Source organism: Gekko japonicus, unplaced genomic scaffold, assembly GCF_001447785.1.
Source record: "Gekko japonicus isolate JY-2015 unplaced genomic scaffold, Gekko_japonicus_V1.1 scaffold533, whole genome shotgun sequence".
In the NCBI taxonomy this organism is placed as follows: Eukaryota; Metazoa; Chordata; class Lepidosauria; order Squamata; family Gekkonidae; genus Gekko; species Gekko japonicus.
In genome coordinates, this window is record NW_015177023.1 from 834,216 (window position 1) to 854,769 (window position 20,554).

At 41.6% G+C, this 20,554-nt stretch overlaps 1 protein-coding gene across 1 annotated transcript in view; it reads right to left on the bottom strand.

Annotated features, from left to right (window-relative positions):
• Positions 1–483: 483 nt before the first annotated feature.
• Positions 484–20,554, bottom strand: part of CHST9 (carbohydrate (N-acetylgalactosamine 4-0) sulfotransferase 9) — a 120,539-nt gene continuing 100,468 nt past the window's right edge. The window contains exons 3-4 of the mRNA XM_015427797.1: positions 6,240–6,277; positions 484–1,806 (exon numbers count right to left, since the gene is read on the bottom strand). Of these exons, the coding sequence (XP_015283283.1) occupies positions 703–1,806; positions 6,240–6,277 (1,142 nt within the window). The 3' untranslated portion in view covers positions 484–702. The remainder of the gene's footprint in view (positions 1,807–6,239; positions 6,278–20,554) is intronic.

Below are 20,554 nucleotides of genomic sequence, written 5' to 3' on the forward strand. Positions count from 1 at the left end.
CCTGTCTGGTTATTGAGATATGGAGGAAATTGCTGGAATTGGCCCATTGTTTATTGGCCTGACTGCCTTTTGTTGGTGATGGTCTCAGAGACACCAATATGCTACACATGTTGTCCACCCCCCAAAACCAGTTGCACATCTTGTTAGAAAGCTGGTAGTAGCATCAGTCAGGTATCGGGAGCATAATAGGAGGCCTAGATTTAGTTACTATGGGTCCCCTTTGCTTGGTGTGCTGCTTTTGTAATAAATTTTGGTCTGTGCAGTCAGACTGCAGTACACGCATACAGTGGGACTGATCACCTTTACTTATCTTTTATGTGGAACCAACCAACCCATCCTGATGTTATGTGAATCATTAATATACAGTGCATTAAACTGTTTTGAAAGCTGGTCTTTAATTGATATTCCCAGAAAGTACAAAATACATTCATGACACAACAGGTTATTTCCTAAGAGATACAATCAAACCAAGTTATTTGGGAGGTTTTCAAATCATTATGAGAATGCTGGATTTAATGTCATGAAGGTTAGGACCCTAACATCCCACCTTTAAAGCTGTTCAATATAGAAATGTTTCCCCCCCCAGATCTTCATGTAATTATTTTCCTGTGTTATTCCTATAATTTATGCCAATTGGGGTTTATGAACACTTCTGCAATCAATCTGCAAGGTAAAACTATGCGAGCATTAACCTAAACCAAATCAGGGCTCTACATATGGTGCACTATAGTTAAACATTAAATAATCCAGAGAATAAAAGTCATATGTCAGCTGTCTCTCTGTAGCAGGGATCTCTGCTAGGTACTGTCTCACAACTTCTGAATTTGTTCTTTCTTCGGTGGAATGTCGATCTTTGAAATTAGGAAATGTCAGGTCTTCTGGAGCCCCTATTAGTCTCAAAAAATAATTGGCATCCTCTTCCAAAGTTTCAAATTTACCGATGAAATCATAGTTAATAATACAAGGGTGACACAATTTGCTGATCTGTTCCCAATGTATGTCCATCCCTATTGGACGATGGGAATCTAACAAATACTGAATGAACTCTTTGAACTGTACTCCTGAGCCTGTTGTCAATGCTTCACCATCTGCATTATGTCTGTATTTCTTAATAATTGACTTCCCAAATACAGGGTGGTAGTAGCTGTTTGGGTGTTCAAACTTATCTCTAAATGCAGATACTAATCTTTCCATGGGATCTCGTACAAATATAACTTTTGTGTATGTCTTTAACCGCATGTGTATTCCTTTTAAATCGTAACTGTCTAGTTTCTTCAAATGCCTTCCATAGTGCACAGTATCATGGGTAATATTATAAGTTGATTTGGCAAGGCCATTGAGTACTAGCAAAACCCTTTTCCAGTTAGAACAGCCTGCCTTAGGCACTTCACAATACAAGAGTTTGTGTTTATCTTCCACATATATTCTGGATACCATGCGCATGAGGTGGATCAGGGGTCTCCTTTCTTTAATGTATTTTTTGCAGAAATTATAAAGGAAAGCTCTTCGTTTCTCCTGAACTTCATCTATGGCTTTCCAGTGGTCATCTTTGATCAAACTCTTGTTCAAAGGGCGCATTACTGGGGATAAATTCACTTGCTTGAACTGTTTAAGAAGCAGTTTGATCTTTTGCTGCTCTTCAGATAATTCAGGAGTCAGGGAGGTAGCTATCTCTAGAAAGGGGTTAGCATTTGCCTGGGAAGACACAGTCTCAGTAAGAACTGCATGTGATCTGTCAAGCTTCTGAGAAGTGATCAACATTTTTGGTGCCCTTTTAGGTTCCTCTGTATAATAGAATTTGATGTCCTGTAAAAAACAGAGACGACATTTAAAATATGGTTACGTATTACATACATTGCTCTCCTTTCTCAGACAGGAAAAAGCCATCAAAGGGTTAAAAGTAATTAGTGTTGTATTTCCTGATGTCAAACGTACATCCTAATGGCATAGAAAGTCACTTCAACAAGAGTGACTGTAACTCCAACATCTATACGAACCTCTTTGCTATTGGAGTTCTATACGGAGAGGAATAATATAGATAAAACTGTACTTCCTTAAAACTGCACCTCTGCTGCTGGTACAGGAGTTATGAGATGGCCCAACCATTCATAATACCAGAAATGTAACACATTGAAATTGCCCAACCAAACTGCCCCTAGTCAAAAGACTATAGCATAGTTGTACCAAATCCATCCAAGCAAGAACACGTACACAACCACACCGTTCCTCCTGCTTATATCCTGAAGAAGAAAAGGCTTGCAACCTTCTGAACAGGTGCCAGCACAGCAGTACTCTTAAGAACTAACACGAGAGATGTAGCATCTGAGTCATTAGTGGGACTAGCATGCTTATTCCTAGGGAGATCATCCTACTGTAGAAAGTCCAGCACAAGAAAATGAAGAGTTTCCTCCTGCTCACAGGAAGAAGACACTGAACCACTAAGTAAGAGCCAATGCATACTACCAACATTTTGCTTCTGTTTATGGTAAACAGTGCACTGCTCATGGAAAATGAGTCATCCAACTAACTCACCAACAGAGATCCTGTCATTCTGTACTCCACTGGTCCGCCTGTCTTGAGGCCGCCTACCTTGCACTGCAGTGTTTTTTCCTGAATAGTAGGTACCTTCCATGTGCTAGGATCAATGTTCCCTCTAAGCTGTGGAGTCTTGTGAGCAAAAATTCTACTTTGTGAGCTCCTGGCATGACAGTGGTGGGCAAGCCATTTGGCTGCTGCATAAATTAGTTTGCTCTGCAGCCATCCTTCCTGAGCTGAGACAAAAATGTGTGAGCCGGAGGCTAAAAAACTATGAGCTGGCTCACACTAACTCAGCTTAGAGGGAACATTGGCTAGGATTCAACTTCTTGTTTTACTGATGATTTTATTGTTCTATTTGTTTTAGATTTTTTGAACTGACTAAAGACAGGATCAACAACTAATCAATTTGGCTGGAAACCTATTATGGTTATAACTGTTTTTTAATCATTTAAATGTATGTAGGTTAAGTCTGAAATTCTTGGAACAACACAAAGAAGCATCAATTGGGGGATTTGTGAATACGGATATTTTATTAACAATGATATTTGAATAATGGATTCTGAAAATAGCCTCTAATTTAGCAATTATGTACACCTGGCTATGACTGAAAAAACTTTTGAACGAATTTCAAGAAGGGGGAAGGTATAAGAATTCAGGTTCTTATCTAAGAGCATTAAAACAAATGGCCCACTAGGACCCTTAACTGAAGTTTAGAATTACCCTGAAGGATACTGTGGAAAGGTAACAGAAAGTGACCAGAGGACTTCTAATGCAGCTACCTGGGAAAGACAGCATGCACTTGCAGGGAGAGATGCTGAACCACTATGACAGGAGTGACTTTTTAGCTGGAACGGGATCAGCTGAGCTTCGTACAAGTGCCTCAGGTAGCTCTCCCCAGGTTCAACTGACATACACAGCAGGAGTCCCTTGAAACTGCTCCCCTTGCAGCTTCAGGAGCAAAATCAGTCAGGAAAAAAGCAGCACAGAAGAAGGGAAAGACTCAAAGCCAAAAGGAAATCAACAATGCAAGGACAAAAGATATACAATTCTTGTTACTTTATTTCTTGACCCTTCATAGTAGATTGAACTACAGAAAACACATTATTAATTATAGTAAATAGTAATGGTAATAATGACAGGTAGCTGTCAGATAATGATGGAGCACAGTAGGATGGAGCACCATCGTCAAAGGATGATGGTGACAGGTTCATGAACTTCCTGCAGCTGTCCATGGAGGAAGACTATGTAATGCAGAGTCAAGGGAAAATAAGAGTACATCACTTTATACTCTCATGCTTTCAGGGTCAAATAGTAGTTATCTGGAACCTAGAGTTGCCAGGTCCCCGCAAAGTCCCCAACAGGGGACTTTGGGGGGCGTTACCGGAGGAGGTGGGGAGTCCCTAATGTGATGACATCACGCAGAAGTGATGTCATCATGTTGGGGAGTGGAACCCCCCTCCCCCCAGCAGCATTTAAAGGCATCCTTTAAATGCTGCTGGGGAGAGGTGGGGGGGAGGCCATGCGTGCCTGCATTCCAAGCCCTGAATTGGGTCTCAGAGTACAGGTGCATGGCCCCCGCCGTTTCCCAGCTGTGTGCACCTGCATTCCAAGCCCCAAATTCTGGTCTTAGAGTGCAGACGTGTGGCCCCCTCCGCTTCCCAGCAGCATTAAAGCCATCCTATAAATGCTGCTGGGGAGAGGGGGGGGCACCTGCAACTGCATTTAAAGCCCCAAATTTGGGGCTTAGAGTGCAGGCACACGGCCCTCACCTCTCTCCAGCAGGGAAGAGGTAGGGAGGAGGCCGGGTGGTTGCTCTTGGGGTGGGGCTTTCCCCTGACCGCCAGATGGCTGGCGAGCGGGAAGGAGCTTCTCCAAATCAGGCAACTCCCACCAAACCTCTTCACTCATTCGCTGACTAACCAAGAGGCTGAATGTATACCCTTCTCTTAGTACGGCATTTTAGGAGGCAGCTACCTTGGACAGCATCCATTGCATTTTCATCTCCTATTACCTCAAAGAAGGTGCTTTTATTGTCACAGCAATTTTATGAGGTAGTTTAGTATAAGTGACTGAAAACAGTACCAATGGATACTCATTTCTAATAATCATGGTTTATCATTGCAAAACCTATTCTACTTATTCTGGCCACCTACATGGAATAGGCGTCATTCAAAGACTTTGTCATGTAACTTTTTTAGAACAGACCTTAGTAACAGTGGATTTAAAGAACCACAATTAGAACTCTGCTCACAGAATGGATCATTCCCATTTCCCTGTCTTCTGCAGTCCCTCGCAGCACCTGGAAAGTTGCTCATGAGGGCTGGGGGACTCTTTGGAATAGCAACTCAAGTGGGAGATGGATGGAAGTCACAGATTCTCTCCCCTTGTGCAAACAAAAACACATTTTGCTCATGCAAGCGTACCTGTTGATGAACGGCTGAAAACAAAGTTATGTTTGATAGAGTACCCAACCCTGATCCACAGTAAACCACAGTGACATGTAACAATAAATATTTAGCCTTTGTGGCTAGCTAAGAATACTCACATATTCCTTGTTCATGTAGCAGAGTATCACATTTCTGAAGTGATACCCGCCAAATCATTATTATGCAGTCAACGCTAACCAAGGTGGGACAGGAAACTGGAGGGCTTGGTCATAAAAGCCTCAAATACACAGTTTGTACTGATGTTTTATTCCCTTTATTAAAAACTTGCAGTATTATTAAAATCTAAACACTGAAAAAGTTGATAATAATAAGCTACTGTCTAGTCCAGGGAACAACACTGAAGGAAATGAACTTGGAAAAGCTAGAAATGAAGCTCATTTATAAGTAACAACAGAAAGCATCAGGACAGAATGGCTTGACTTGGGCTGAGAAGGAACAGCTTCCTTTTCTGAATTAACACAAGATTGTACAAAATACATAATGAAATAAGCCTGTTTATATGAACCAGATCAGCAAGCTGATCTGTGTAGGCAGCAACTTGGATAAAGGGAATTAATCTCCAATTTCATCTGCCAATGTCTGTTAAAACTGGTAATTAAATTCCTTGTTGTTTTTATTCCTACAGTCAAAATATTATGTACTTTTCTTAAGCTGAATGTTGCAAATGCTGAGGAATCATGAACCTCTGCCAGCCTAGCAACGTTTCTACATAAGGCCTTCGTTCCACTGTGAAATTCTACTGTAAACCAAATCTGATCTCATCTCATATGCTGGAAAATATAATTATTGCTATGCATGAAGCTTTTAGCCCCAATCCAAAGTTAGCTGCGTTAGGTCTCATTGAAATCAATAGGACACATCTGTTGTCTCTTACTTAAATCCCATTGGTTTCAAATAAGAATAACTTAGTTATTATTGGTTTCCAGAATAATAACGTTCTCTGCAAAATTCAAGAATAATACGTTTCTCCGCAGAAGACAATAAGATGCCACTGCGACCCTCTGGCTTCAATGACACTTCTGTTTTATCAGGGGTTATACTGCTTTCTTTTAGCCAGTACCCAATAATAGACTGATTTCAACTTTGAAATAAAAATACAACATATTCCACTTAATTGACAATATCAAGTAGATTTCTGATTATCTGCAATTTCTAGCTTTTAAAAACGGCTTTTATTAAATGGTTTTCTTCTTAAATACTTCATGTATAACTTGGGTTATACAACTTAAAGATATGGGAAAATGGTTGAAATACCTGATTACTTATCTGCTGTTTTAAATTTTCTTCAGACTCTGAAAGAGAAAATAAAAAATAATCAGTATTGTTGTGTCTGAATAATATGAATACACTCATCACAAACACGGTTCATAAATCAAACGAGGCAGAGTGGTGGGCACCACTACCAAATGGCTGCCACAGGAAGTGGAAGTGAGCGCAAAATGGATGCCACAGGATGTGAAGCCAAGCACAAATACCCACATAAAAGGAAGTAGGCCCACCAAATCCCCCCGGGGGGCGGATTTCCCCCCGCTTTGGAGGCCTGATTTCCGCCGCCGTGGAATCGGGCCCCGGGGGAAACCCCACCCTGGCGTGCACGTCAGCCAGATGTGACGTGCTGACGCCAGGCACGCTGGGGGCGGGGCCACAGCCATTTGAGGGGAAAACTCTATGTGCGCACGTGCACGTGCACACTGAGGACGCCAAGCGGGAGCCCCCCACTCCAAGGTAAAAACGATTTGGCAACCCTAAGAGGAAGAATGATGGCTAATATAAACACACAGAAAGAGAGAATAAGCCCATGGGGAGATAACACACACATAGAAGAAGACAACCTATGAGGGGGAAGAAGAATAAAACTCCACAGAGAAAAGATGACTGAGGAGGAATAACATACACAAGGAGAAGACCAAACTGGGATAATACACGCACACACATATACACACACAGACACAGACACGTACAAGATGACTAAGGGAGGATAACCACACATAAGACTACTTAGGGGTATGTGTGAGACATAAAACTCACACAGAAGTCAGCCAAAGAGGGCTAAAACACACACACAGAATACTACCAAGGTGGGAGAAGGGAGGAGGATAATAAATGTAGAAGGATAACACAAAAACACAAAAGATTACAAAGGAGGAGGGGAAGATAATACACACAACACAAAGATTGGGGGGGGGAAGGATAGAAAACATAATAGTGTTTTGCCTTCACAGAGGTGCTGCCTACTTTCCTGAAGCAAACTGCAGATGCCTGGAGAAGTGCCCGTGGGTGCTATAGCACCCATTGGTGCAACACTGTGGAATATATATATAAACAATTGTGGACCTGCACAGAACTTGCGGGGGGAGGATTCTTGGTTGCAGCAATTTCCTGCTGCTGGCCCATTTGCTTGGCCCTCCTCCCACCACCACTGCTCTGACTGCCTCCCCTTCTATTCTCCTCCCTAGTCCACCTGCCTCCAGTGTTGCTGCTTCAGCAGTGGAAGGGAGGCAGTGGCAGTTACCAGTCCTCCATCTCCTGGAAGGGTGGTGGCAGCAGGGGCTTCTGCCGCATCCACTGTGTCATTCTCTTCCCTCGCCCACCTGCAGCATTGTGGGGAAGAATGCGTAACTTTTGCTCCTCCCATCCTCCTCCCCTGCCTGCCCGGCTATAAATGAACAAATAACTGTATATTCATTTCATTTTTGTTTTTTTATTTTATTTGGTGGCTTGACTTGTATTGTTTTCTTGTTTCAACAACTGCTTCACTTCATATCTGATTAAGATATGCTTGATTTCAATGTTACTGTGTTTTTAAATAGCTTCCCAATTATTTTGAAGGACACATTTCAATTCACTGCAACTGTTTAATTTAACTTCAGAATCAGATAAAATTTGCAATGATGGAAGACCTCCATGGGGGAACAATGCCTGCTAAATTTCATATAAATAGATTATTAAAATTAATAATTTAAGAAGACTTCTGCTGGCCCTGCCATGTGCTTTTGTGCCACAGGGATTGTAGAGATTCTTCTTGGTAATATTCCCCAAACATTTTAGAACACCAGGTTTGAGGATTCAGGAATTATCTATAAAAATGGCACTGGAGTTCTGCATTTACAGTTACTTTGCTTCCCACCAAAGTTCCAGGAAATACAGATTTGACTCTCAAAAAGTTGATGGAGAATTTTCAAAAAGATTGGTGCAGGGGTTCCTCAGTAAATTGCTACAGAATGTGAATGTGTAATACTTCTGTGCATTGGTGTTTAAATGATGAGTCAAAATGAAAGTAACTGAGGCACAGAAATAGTGTTTGTTTAATATTTCTTTAGAGATTTTATATATGCTTCTCCAGAGATTTGGAGCAGTGGAAAAAGAAAAAGTTTACTGATTTAACCGACAAAACAAAAGCTCCTACAAGCTTCACTCCAAGAAAGGCCTCACTTAGAGCAGTGAAAACAGCCCCAAATCTGCAAGTTTTCACATTTTCATAGCTCCCCCCCCAAAGAATCACAGAGCTTAGGAGAGGAAGCTGCTTTGTGCCTCATTGGCAGCTCAGAGCTGTCAGTCATATTGCCCCTGGCCTGACCTCAGTCTAACTGCTTGGAATCTACCTTCCTGACATATAAACAAGGCTCCAGGCCAGGGGTGTCAAACATGCGGCCCAGGGGCCAGATTAGGCCCCCGGAGGGCTTCTATCAGGCCCGCAGTGGAACTGACTGTCTTCTGCTTCTTCCAGTTCTGCTGCTGCTGCGTCATCATATGTTTGCAGCTTACAGATACAAACCTGAACAGCATACTCAAGATTGCAACAGCACAGACATTTTGATGCAATAATTCAGAGCGAGAGGTGTCAGTTATCAGACACTGTTAAATAAATAAAATATTGCAAGAGTGCTAATGTTTTAAGCACGATTTTATTTTAACTAAAAAAAAACCCCTTTGTGTTTGTGTCCTTTATAAAGTTTATATCTCCGTTATCTGGCATTACATTTTATGACACACATGGCCAGGCCCAACAAGGTCTCATTTATGGCAGATCCACAGGAAGGAGATGGAGGTGGTTTTGCCAACTGCCTTTCCATAATGCAGCTTCCCATCCACCCATGGGCCCACCAGCTTTGTTCACAATAGTCCCCCAGCTCCAGCAACAAGCTTCCTGGACATCACAGAGGCTGCTGGGGGAAGAGAGAGACAGGAAAAGTCCACTTCCCTGAGTATCCTTCAGCTTCAGGTTCATAGGATCCAAGCCAATGGCATGTACTATTTGAGACTCTGGAATTTCCACACATGTTGCAATGTAGTGTACTAAGAATAATGGCCCAGGAGATTGTGAGGGAAACCAAACAAAGACTATCAACAGGACTAAAAGAAATGGGGCAGTAGTGATTTATGCTCTATGGGTGACTTTCTCAATATGATCCTTGCTCAGTCTCTTGGTTCTTGCTTGGTATAGACACTTTTCCCAGCTCTTGCCGGGGAATTAAATTATATTACCTTATTAAATATGAAGGAGAATGAGTTGCGTATTGATAATGACATGATATTTAACATTTTATTACAAGAGATTTTTACATACTGGTCATAACATGCCATATACAGTTACATCATAACTGCTGCATTCAGACCCCAAGAACCATCCAACGTTGTTTCTGTCTTCCAAAATGAGATTCACAAGGGCTGAAATGTAGAATTCCTAGCTAGTTACTTCCAGCCACACATGTTCCAGAAGGGCTTCCTGAAATATTTCCTATGCCATGATACTGATGGTCTGCTGTACTTGAGACAAAAGAGGTTTACTAGCATATTTTATTATAATACACCCACAGGTCTGCAATAATAACCCTGGGCTGCATCCACATATCACTGAATAGGTCACTATCATTGCTTTATAAGAATAATTTGCACCAGGATTGTCCTGTGTGGACAAACCAATCCAGTTGTGAGCGACTTCTCTAGTGCAGCGATTTTGCAATATCCAGCCATGGGTGGATGGAGCCCTAAGACAGCAATCCTAGAAACTGTGTGTGATTAACTACTATTAGAATGCTTGTACATGCACAAGCTTACACAGAATTGCAGTTTTAGAACACAATTCCTAATTTCATATGTAGAAGAGTCTATAAAAGGAAACATTCAGCCATGATTAGATGCATTTATTGGACCAGGTTTAGGTGGAAAAGAGGTTTTGAGACAGATGCAGAAATTTTCTACTTTAATGATAAAGGGAAGCTAGCAGGAGCACAATAAAGGAAAGCTATATTAGACAAATTGAAACCTTTTAAAATTTATTTTACTATTTATACAACTATGTCTAATTTACTATTTATATGATGTACTATTTATACAACTATGTACAACGAACTGAAGATCGAGGTAACCCAGGGATTTCCAGTGCACTGCATTACCTTCTTCACAGAAAGGGTTTTGACATCGTTTGTGGGAATTTCAGTCCAGCTCTATCAATCACAGATTTTTGGGCACGGATATGTGGATGGCACTCCCTTTACAGCTTGTCAGTGTCACAATTGGAGTGGCTTGAGGGATTGCTGTGGAGCCGCACAAGGCAAACTATCAAACTGGCGAGTTTAAAGGCATTGACAAATGCCCTCACTTTCGTTCTTCTTCAAACACAGAAGGTTGAAGATTTGCCTTCCTGTTTACTGAACTGCAGCTTTTCTTTACATGAAGACAAATCAATTTACCTTCTTATATTGTATAACAAACATCTGATTTAAAGATGTTGGCCTTTCTACAGCAAATCTTAATACTTTGGCAGCTTCCTTTGCTTACTGAGTAAACACTATCCACATAGTTATATGTATAACTTTAGTTTTACAATTAGTAGGCTTTTAATATTTATATTTGAAGAGTTCTTCTATTATTTGTCTTTGAAGGAGGGCTGATAAAAAAGCTGGCAGATCTGAATTAAATTACAGAATGACATGAGAAGCATTCTTCTCAAGACTGTGAAATTTCACATCTCTCCCCCCCAAATATATACCCACATCCTGACCCTGGTCACCTTTACCTTGATTCAATGATGTTCACATGTCAAAAGTCTCCCCCACCCACAAGAGCTGCTTGATGAGTGGAGTGTGTTTGTATTTCCCGAAATAAAGTAAGCAGCTCACATAGGCAAGAGCTTTATATGCACAGTGGTCCCAATCCTACAGGCAGGGTTACCAAATTTTGAAAAGCAAAAAAGAGGATGTATTTCTCAAATGACTACTTCAAACAAGTGACCACTATGGCAAATCTCATTTTAAATACCCCTGCTACTGAAGCTGTGATAATTGCTACTAACAAGAAATATTCCTAACCTTCCAACCCAAAAAGAGAACATTTTCATCAGTTTTTTTAAAAAAGAGCCCAAAAGAGAATGGACACCAAATAAAGAGGACATGTCCAAGGCTTCTATATGTATATCTTATCAAGTTTTCCAAAGGTCAGACAGAAGAGGACAAGGTGACAGAAATGCAGGTTGTACTGGTCTCCTGGAATAGCTTAGATAAACCACCAGCACCCTCTTTAACACTCCCCCCCCCCTTTCTGAAATGAATAACTTAACAGTATGGGGAAAGCCAGCACTGGTGCAAGATAAAAAAGCACACTGATGGCTACTACAATAATTGGCAACCTGGAACCTGCTAACAGCCTAGGCGTTCCTTGCACTCAGCTCAGCCAGATCTTGCAAAGTGGTAGTTAATGTGTTACAGCAAGATAAAACAACCTTTCCTCTCTTTTGCTTAATTTCTCTTTTCTACACTTTTCTTGTTCATTTCTATTTCCCACCACCTAATTTCCCCCATCTCCCCCCCCCTTTATTTTCACTTTTCGGTCTCAAGACTTTCTCATCTCTATCCTGCTTGGTAACAGAATGTAGTTAAGAGTAGTACAGTAGTAAACCTTTGCTAATATTGTGAACAGAAGGAGGGGAGTTAATATTTCCCCATGATCTAACAAAGCAGTAAAAGGATGCTTCCCCCCTCCTCCACCCTTTACATGCATAGTACTGGAATATCTGTTTTAGTGGTTATACATGTGAAACAGAAGTTACAGCTACTGGGTTGTTAATCATTATTGTGCTAGTGGAATAGCCCTTTGTAAAGGCTACTTTTGCTGTATGACAAATGATTTACTCTTTTTTAATATTACTAAAATTGAGATTCATAACAAATACCATACCCAGTCTTTCTCCTCAATGGGAGCCCAAAGCTGCATTGTTCTCCTGTCCCCCATTTTATCCTCTTAACAGCCTGTGAGGGAGGTCTGACTGAGAGTGTGTCATCTAGCAACCTTCCATGGCGGGTTGAGGACAGGTTGCTTAACAGCTCTCTTATTACATGCTGTCTGTTGTGAAGACAGCCTGGTTCAAGGTGCTCAAGTCCCCTTCATTTCCATCATCATTCTGGGGTTGGTGGTCAGTTTTCAAACACGCAGCACTGTTTCCTGAGTTATGCCTGCCACAGAGACTCTTAGCTTCAGTTGCAAATAGCAGTGTGTTGTGGTGGTTGTCTCACCTGGGCCAGGATTTCCCCATGCCTATCAATTTTGGCCCTGGAACTCCCACAATCACCCTGAAACTGGTGGCCAATTTTGAGTCTCCTAGCTTTATTTTCTGATGACTTATGCCTACCAGTGTGATATAGAGGCTAAAGTGTCGGACTAGGATCTAGGAAACCCAGGTTCAAATCCCCACTCTGCCACGGAACTTTGCTGGGTGACCTTGGGCCAGTTATATACCCTCAGCCTAACCTATCTCACAGGGTTGTTGTGAGGATAAATGGCATAGAGGAGATTGATATTAGCTGTTTAGGGTCCCCCATTGGGAAGAAAAGTGGAATATAAATAAAGTAAATAAATAAACATGGACAGCCAACTCTTTTATTACTATAGATTCATGCTAACAGCAAGCCAAATGAATTGTTCATTTTGTTATGATATTTGGTTTGGATCAGGGTCATGGGGGGGGGGGCAAATGGAATCTTTGCTGGGGGCCCATTGTGGCTCTCGGCAGTCTTGGGCAAGTTATACTGTTGAGAAGACAGTGCTAAGCCTTTCTCTTCCTTCCCAGAAAAACAGCAAATTTGATTTAAAGAGGCACACAAGCAGCCATTTTGTAGCCGGTAACAGGGAATCCTCCAACTGGACCAATTACACTGAGCTGCTGCAGTATGACATATACGGAAGTCCTCACTCTCCTCTGAACTACTGTGTGTTTGGAATTTGGATTTTCTAGCTCCAAAACACCAACCTCCTCATAAGCAATTTAGGGGCATGTTGTAACTATTTTCTTTTTTTAATTAAAAACATGCATAATATAAAAAATATAACATTCAGAAACCCCTACTGTTAGTGTAATCCCTACTTTGATAATGTGTAATGTGAGAACCAGTAAGGTGTAGTGGTTAAGTGTGCGGACTCTAATCTGGGAGAACCGGGTTTGATTCCTCACTCCTCCACTTGCAGCTGCTGGATGACCTTGGGCAAGCCATAGTTCTGTCAGAGCCATTCTGAAAGAGCAGTTTTCGAAAGAGAACCCCACTTACCTCACAGGGTGTCTGTTGGGGGGAGGGGAAGGGAAAGGAGTTGTAAGCCGCTCTGAGACTCCGAGTAGAAGGGTGGGATATAAATCCAATTTCTTCTTCTCTTCTGACAGGTAGACTTTCTTGTCTTTTACAAACTTTCTTGTCTTTTACAATTACCATCTTCCTAAAAACAAACAACCCCCTCCCACTACTTATTGCTTTTGGCTATGACAGAGAATTGCCTCTTTATAGTAATTACTCCCCATATAATGGTGTACTATTTCGTTTTGTAGAAAGAAGTTTTACTTTGTTTCTTGAAGAAGGAAAATTAAACATTATTTAGGCAGACTTTCAGTATGCATTCTTGTGTTCACTGAGATTATCATTATGACAATTGAAATTACATCTTGGGGCTAATTTTTTTTTAAACCACATAAGGCTTTTTTCGGTAATACAAGATTAAAGAATATGTGTTTTAAACATTATTTAATGATGTACAAGATGCTAGGAAAGACCAATGTTTGCAATCTTTGGTTGGATCAACTCTATTTTGCTCAAAGCTTTGTGGACTTTGAATACTGATGCTTTCCTGCTTCCCAGTACATTTGTTTTTAGGCTATTTTGATTCACTTTAAAGGAATTTTAATAACTTTGTGTTGACAGCACAGACAGCTGGGGCTGAGAATTAAAGAAAAACTCACTTGCTGACTGAGGAAGGAAGTGACATCAATGAGCTTCTGAAGACAGCCCAGAGGGTAAATGGAGTGTTGTGCATGTGGCCTCCCATTTCACTGTATTTGAAGGGATGCCTCCAAATGCAAACTGCATTACCAATCAAACTTATGGTACCTAACTCCTACCAGCCAAGAAGCAGGAAGAATTTTCTAACAATTGCACAGCAGCTGCTAAGGAATGACAAAAGGGCCAGTGGCCTACAATTTCATTTCTCAAAGGCCATTTCTTCTGAATATTCCTGCCGACACCAGTATATTAAACATTCATGCAACCAGTACCTTAAGCAACTGACGGTATTTGTGGTGTTGCAAGAGAATAGCATGTTATGGTTACATAGTCCCTGGATCCACTGTGAGAGCATGAGACCTTATGTGGGCAGCATCTTGGGCCCAAATACCCCAGAGCAGAATGTGTCAGGATCTAGGTCTGCCAATCATTCTCCTCTTGGAAGCTCTCTCTGTGTGTGTGTGCGTGCGCCTGTATGTGCTCATGTGTAAGAGCCAGAGGAAAGGACCCCGCTTCTCCATTTTCTTCCTTAGTTGGGAGAGTGCACTTGCTTGAGTAGCAGGCTTGTGAAGGAAAAGAATCCAGAAAGTCTCTCAGAAATGATGAAAAAGTTGATTTTTAAAAAAAATTTTCCACACACACAAATAAGCTAATGTTCTCCTCTGGACATAGCGGTGCACAGAGAAAGCTATCCAGCTGCTGCATTATCCTTAAGTATCTGCTTCTAAAATACCCCCCCCCCAAGGAATCATACAAGTTGCTATTCTGTGCATCCCTTTCTTTTAAAGCAGTTATGAATTGCATCCTATGATCTGTTGGCCTGCCTTGCAGTGGAAGGCTCGGATTTTTGGGTCTTCTCAGAAGTATAATTCCCAGACTGGCAAACTTCTTCTTCTTCTTTTTTGCTTGAGAAGGGTATACAAGTGCTCTGGTTTGTTACAAAACACTGAACCATTAGAAACTGGTCAGGGTTTTTTGCTCAGTATCAGTAAGTGGAAATTTCTTTTCAACCATGCCTCCTTGCTTTATTGTTTTTAGGGAGCGCTGTAGCCATATCATATTGCTCTACAAACTTCTGTGCAAATTGCACAATTGAGTATGATGAAAAGGTCCCACAGTGCATTAATTACCTTTTCCTTGGTATTGCATAATCCTAGTAAAGCTGTCATGGTGCCAACTCAACAACTATCCTGGCAGTGTTCGACATAAAAAGGAACCCCAAGTTGATACTGATTGAACCAAATGAAGGAAAGTTGGCCATTTCAGAGTGTTTGATTTCTCAAAGCATTCTAAAGTCTCCCTGGCTAATTTTTGGTGATTACTTTTGATATGAAAACAGTCCTTTAATTGTCAGTCTCTAATAAGGATGCAGAACTGTTCCTGGGAGGCTCAAGGGACCCTGGGAACCTAAACATTTGCAGAAGCTAAAGCGGCCAAATGTCTTGCACTGACCCACGTGGGCACATTCAGCTGCTGCCTAATGAAGTCATTACAAACAACACAGACAGGAGCAAAATATGATGTTCTCAGTTTGACAACGGAACTCTACTATGAAAAGAATACTGGAGTACACATTCATTAAACTGAGATGAGATCTTAAAAGGGGGAAATGAAACAGGCCTTCAATTTTGCACCAAAATCTGCTGTAATGCTCACTCTGTTTAATCAACATAAAATCCAGAGTTGTTTATTCTTATTGTATTCTGGAGAGCTATATGGTTCTTATTGTGCATTTCAGTAACTGGTGTTCAGTAATCACTGGAATAGTATGCCTAATCCTCTTAACAGGAACCATGTGAACCTGCCCTAAGTCAGCCCCATGGAAGAATTTGATTGAAGCTGGAAGCAGCAGCTCATGATTTTGGTCATGTTCACAATATGGAGATTATGGATATCCTTTGGTATCTCTAGGGACAACTTTTTCCTCACACCTTTTTTAAAAGCCTTGAAATTAAGCTCTGAACATCATTAGTTTGAAATATATTGCACTGAATTTTCAGGAGACTATTTTCCACAAGTTGCCATGGAGGTGGGATGTGTGAAAAAAGTACTTTCCACACTTACATTTTTTTCATGCTGTTAGCACCCATCGCTCCCTATTTGCTGCTGTTTTGATGCCATTCTTCTTTTTTAATCTGTAAGAGCTTCTTGACTGTAGGATCTCAGCCACTAAGGAATTGGTCAGAGATTGGATTATTGTTACATGCTCTTGGAAGCTTCACTGGCCTGCCAGATTATTAACTGGTGCCCACTGAATGAAGCATGAAACTCTGAAATTTTATTACTTTCACTGGCTGCCTATTTATTTCTGGGGACAATTCAAAGCTAGGCATTGATCTTTAAAGACCTAGACGATTGGGGATCAGGATAAGGACTGCCTCCTCCCTCATATACCCAGGGGTCATTTCGTGGAAAAAGAGGTGCAGGAGCTCATTAGCATAACATATTAGCATAATTTATTTGCATATGCCACACCCCCTGACATCACCGGAAGTGTGTCAGAAGGCAGCACCCACTGCTCAGGCTCCACTGGACTATTTTGGATTGCTAGCTATTTGGGGGGGGGGATGTGCAGATCTGTACTCGCTGAGGAAGGAGAGCTTGTACCTGAATAAAACTTGGTCTTAAAGGTGCCACTGGACTATTTTGGGCCGGGGGGGGGGCTCTGCAACTTACCTGCCTGTTTCTTGCTCTGACTGAGGGCTGCTGGGAGCAGAGGATGGGGCTTGTTGCAAGTGCCCGCCCCCTGGGCTCTTTACTGCCGGAGCTCTGCCCCTGTGCGCTCCTGCAGGAAATGACCCCTGCATATACCTACCCAGACTCTCAGATCAACCTCTGAGGCCTTGTTCTGTGTCTGTCAGGATGCAAGGCATTATTTTCAACAGTTTTACCAAAGATACAGTTGGTGCAGAATGCCACAGCTTGGCTATTATCGGGAGCTACATGAAGCATGCATATCACTCCCATTCTACAGTCATTCCACTGGCTGCCCATCAGTTACAGGGCTTAATTTAAAGTTCTGGCTATCACATATAAAGCGCTTCATGGCCTTGGACCCTCATATCTATGAGACCGTCTCTCCCCCATGCTCCACCACGACCGCTTCTCTCATCTGAGAAGGGCCTTCTGTAGGTGCCAACCTGCAAAAAGGCAAAATCAACAACTGCCTTACTGATGCCTTCTCTGTCGTGGCCCCACCTTATGGACTGGCCTGCCTGAGGAGGTCAGGAAGGCTCCCACCTTCCTGGCTTTCCACAAACTATGCTAAACTGAATTATTCAAGAGTGCTTTTCTACACAGTAAATAGGGCAGAACTTTTCAAAAGGTGTCAAAAAATTACTTTGATAAATTATTGGGGACTGTGGCCTGTACTACTGTGTATAGTTTTGCTGTGGGTTGGATCCTATTCTGGAATTTTGCATCATGTAATGAATCATGCTGACACATGCTCTGCTTCAGTTCTGTTTTTAGATTTCTGGTTGGTTCTACAACCCAAATTCTATTTCATTGTTGAATGCAGAATCCACCTAAACCATCATCACACCTAGTGGCAGTGAATCCTGCAAGTTAGTTATTTGATGCATGAAGAATTTATGGCCTCTAGATGTAATGCTCAGAGGCAGTAACCTTTTGTAATCAGTGCTAATGACTTCTGTGCCTTGAGTATAAACCTTCCAGGGCCATCTAGTTAGCCAGTGTGCAAACTTGGATTTGGAACTGGATGGACTATTTGGTCTGCCGCAGGGTCACTTTCCACCTTCTCCTGAATACTACCCACTTTCACAACTTGAGAGATTTTTCCCAAAAGAAATGTTCTAAAATATGCTTTAAACATGTTCCTTCCTATGATTAATAGAACATAGATGTGGAACCCAAAAGTCTATCCAAGGATGTTCCAGCTGGTTTGAATGCCATGATTCTGCTTCTGGAATACTTGAATCCTCCTATTAGACCTTTTAATATCTATCCTGAATATCTAAAGCAGCAGCTGTAACTTACAATCAGCAAGTACAACTGTAGATGAGAAAATCCAGCTTGTTGGCAGCAGTTTAGAAAACATGGCCCCAAAGTGAAGCTTCCTTGGGATGCCTAATTTACAGCTAATTTATTTCAAAAATAAAACCTGTCAGACTGCCAATAAAACAAGGTGGAAAAATGAGCAGCAGGAGGGAGGAAAAATGTTCTAAATTTATTATTGATACTTAGCTCTGCCTTAAACCTTCTCTGCTAGTAGCTATACTAGATTGCTTATTTTAATTAGAACATATCCAGCTAGTCACATTCTCTGAGTGTCAGTTGCTTAGTGGTTTATTGGTTACTAAACTGATCTCTGGCATCTTCCTTCCACTGCATTTTCTTGGCACTCATACACACCCATCCCATCACTAGAAGAATATTCTATGTGTTGTGTGGATAGTGGTTATGTAAATGTTAACAGCACCTAGTGTGCACGAAACCTGCACACAAAGAATGACACATCTTCCATCCTTCAGACATTTTGTGACTGTTTTTTGAGATAAACAGTCATTTCCTTTGGAGGCTGAGTGCTCCCATAGGCACATGAAGCCATAAAAAATAATTTCAAACTACAGGAAAAGTCTGTCCCCTCTACTGTCTCCAGAAATGCCCTATTTTCATTGCCTGCTGCTTTAGTAGTTCCCCTGCCCCATTCTTTGCAGGATGTGTACTCCCACCCTCCACTGAAACATGAAATGGCATGATCTCCTTGACCAACAGTGGAGCACACTGACCCCCCTTCCCCAAGCAGGCCTATTTAAGAAGAGCCCTACTGGATCAAACCATCAAATCCAGCATCCTATCTCACACAGTGGCCAACCAGTTCCTCTAGATGTCCAACAACAGAGCATGGAGGCTAAGGCCTTCCCTCAATGTTGCCTCCTGGCTCTGGGATTCAGAGCCTCCGAATGTGGAGATTCCCATCAGTAATCATGGCTGGTAGCCATTGATAGACTTATCCTCCATGAATCTATCTAATCCTCTTTTAAAACTGTTTATTCCCGTGGCTGTTACTACATCCTCTGGCAGCGAGTTCCACATTTTAACCACTCTATCCTTTTGTCCATCCTGAACCAACTGTCCATCAGCATCATTGGATCTCCTCAAGTTCTAGTGTTTTGGGAGAGGGAGAAAAAGTTCTCTTTGTTAACTCTCTCCATCCCATGCATAATTTAATAAATGTCTTATCATGTCCCCCCTTAGTTGTCACTTTTCTAAACCGAGTTCTAGACTCTTCAGCCTTTCCTCACAGGGAAGGTGCTCCAGTCCAATAGTCGTGCCATTACATGCCATTACATTTGGAGCTAAGAAGATGTCAGACAATAACCAACATCAATAAAATAAAAAGAGCATTAAACCAAGTAGCAAGGCAATTACCAAGTGGTAAAATTATTTAGTAAAATTTATCCTACAAAACCTGTAATTTTTCAGGAACTATGGCTAAAAACTGTAATCTGGACCATAATAATTTACACACTGTATATAAACGGTAATAAAAGTCCAGTTCCAATATATACCCAGATGTTAACATCAAAAATATACATTAAAATATCTTCATACATTAATATAAAAACTCAGACCTCAATAAAATATTCATAAAATTTATATGTCCAGACATTACTTAATTATATCATTGTTTATTTTGGTTTAGCCAGCTTCCTAATCATCTTGGTTGCCCTCCTCTGTACTTTTTCCAGCTCTGCAAAGTCCTTTTGGAGATATGATGAGTATTCTAAATGAGGCTGCACCATAGATCTATACAGGGCCATTACAATATTGGTTGATTTAGTCCCAATCCCTTTCCTCAGGGCTTTTTTTTGTAGAAAAAGCCCAGCAGGAACTCATTAGCATAATAGACCACACCCAACAGCAGAAGCTCATTATCCTATTAGGCCACACCCCATGCATTACCTAGGCTTACACAGGCACCCTGCAATTGCGGGGACCTTGGGGAAGCCCCCCCTTGAAGGGAAGTTTAAACTGCCTTCCCTTGGCTTGCCCGGGCATCCCACGGCAAGCAAGCCCTTGGACAGGCCAGGGAAGGTACAGGGAGGGATTTAAATACCTACCAGATCCTTCCAGAGCCAGTTTGGTGTAGTGGTTAAGTGCGCAGACTCTAATCTGGGAGAACCGGGTTTGATTCCCCACTCCTCTACTTGCACCTGGCTGGATAAACTTGGGCAAGCCATAACTCTGGCACAGCTGTTCTTGAAAAAGAGCCGTTTCTGTCAAGAGTTCTCTCAGCCCCACCTACCTCACAGGGTGTCTGTTGTGAGGAGGGGAAGGGAAAGG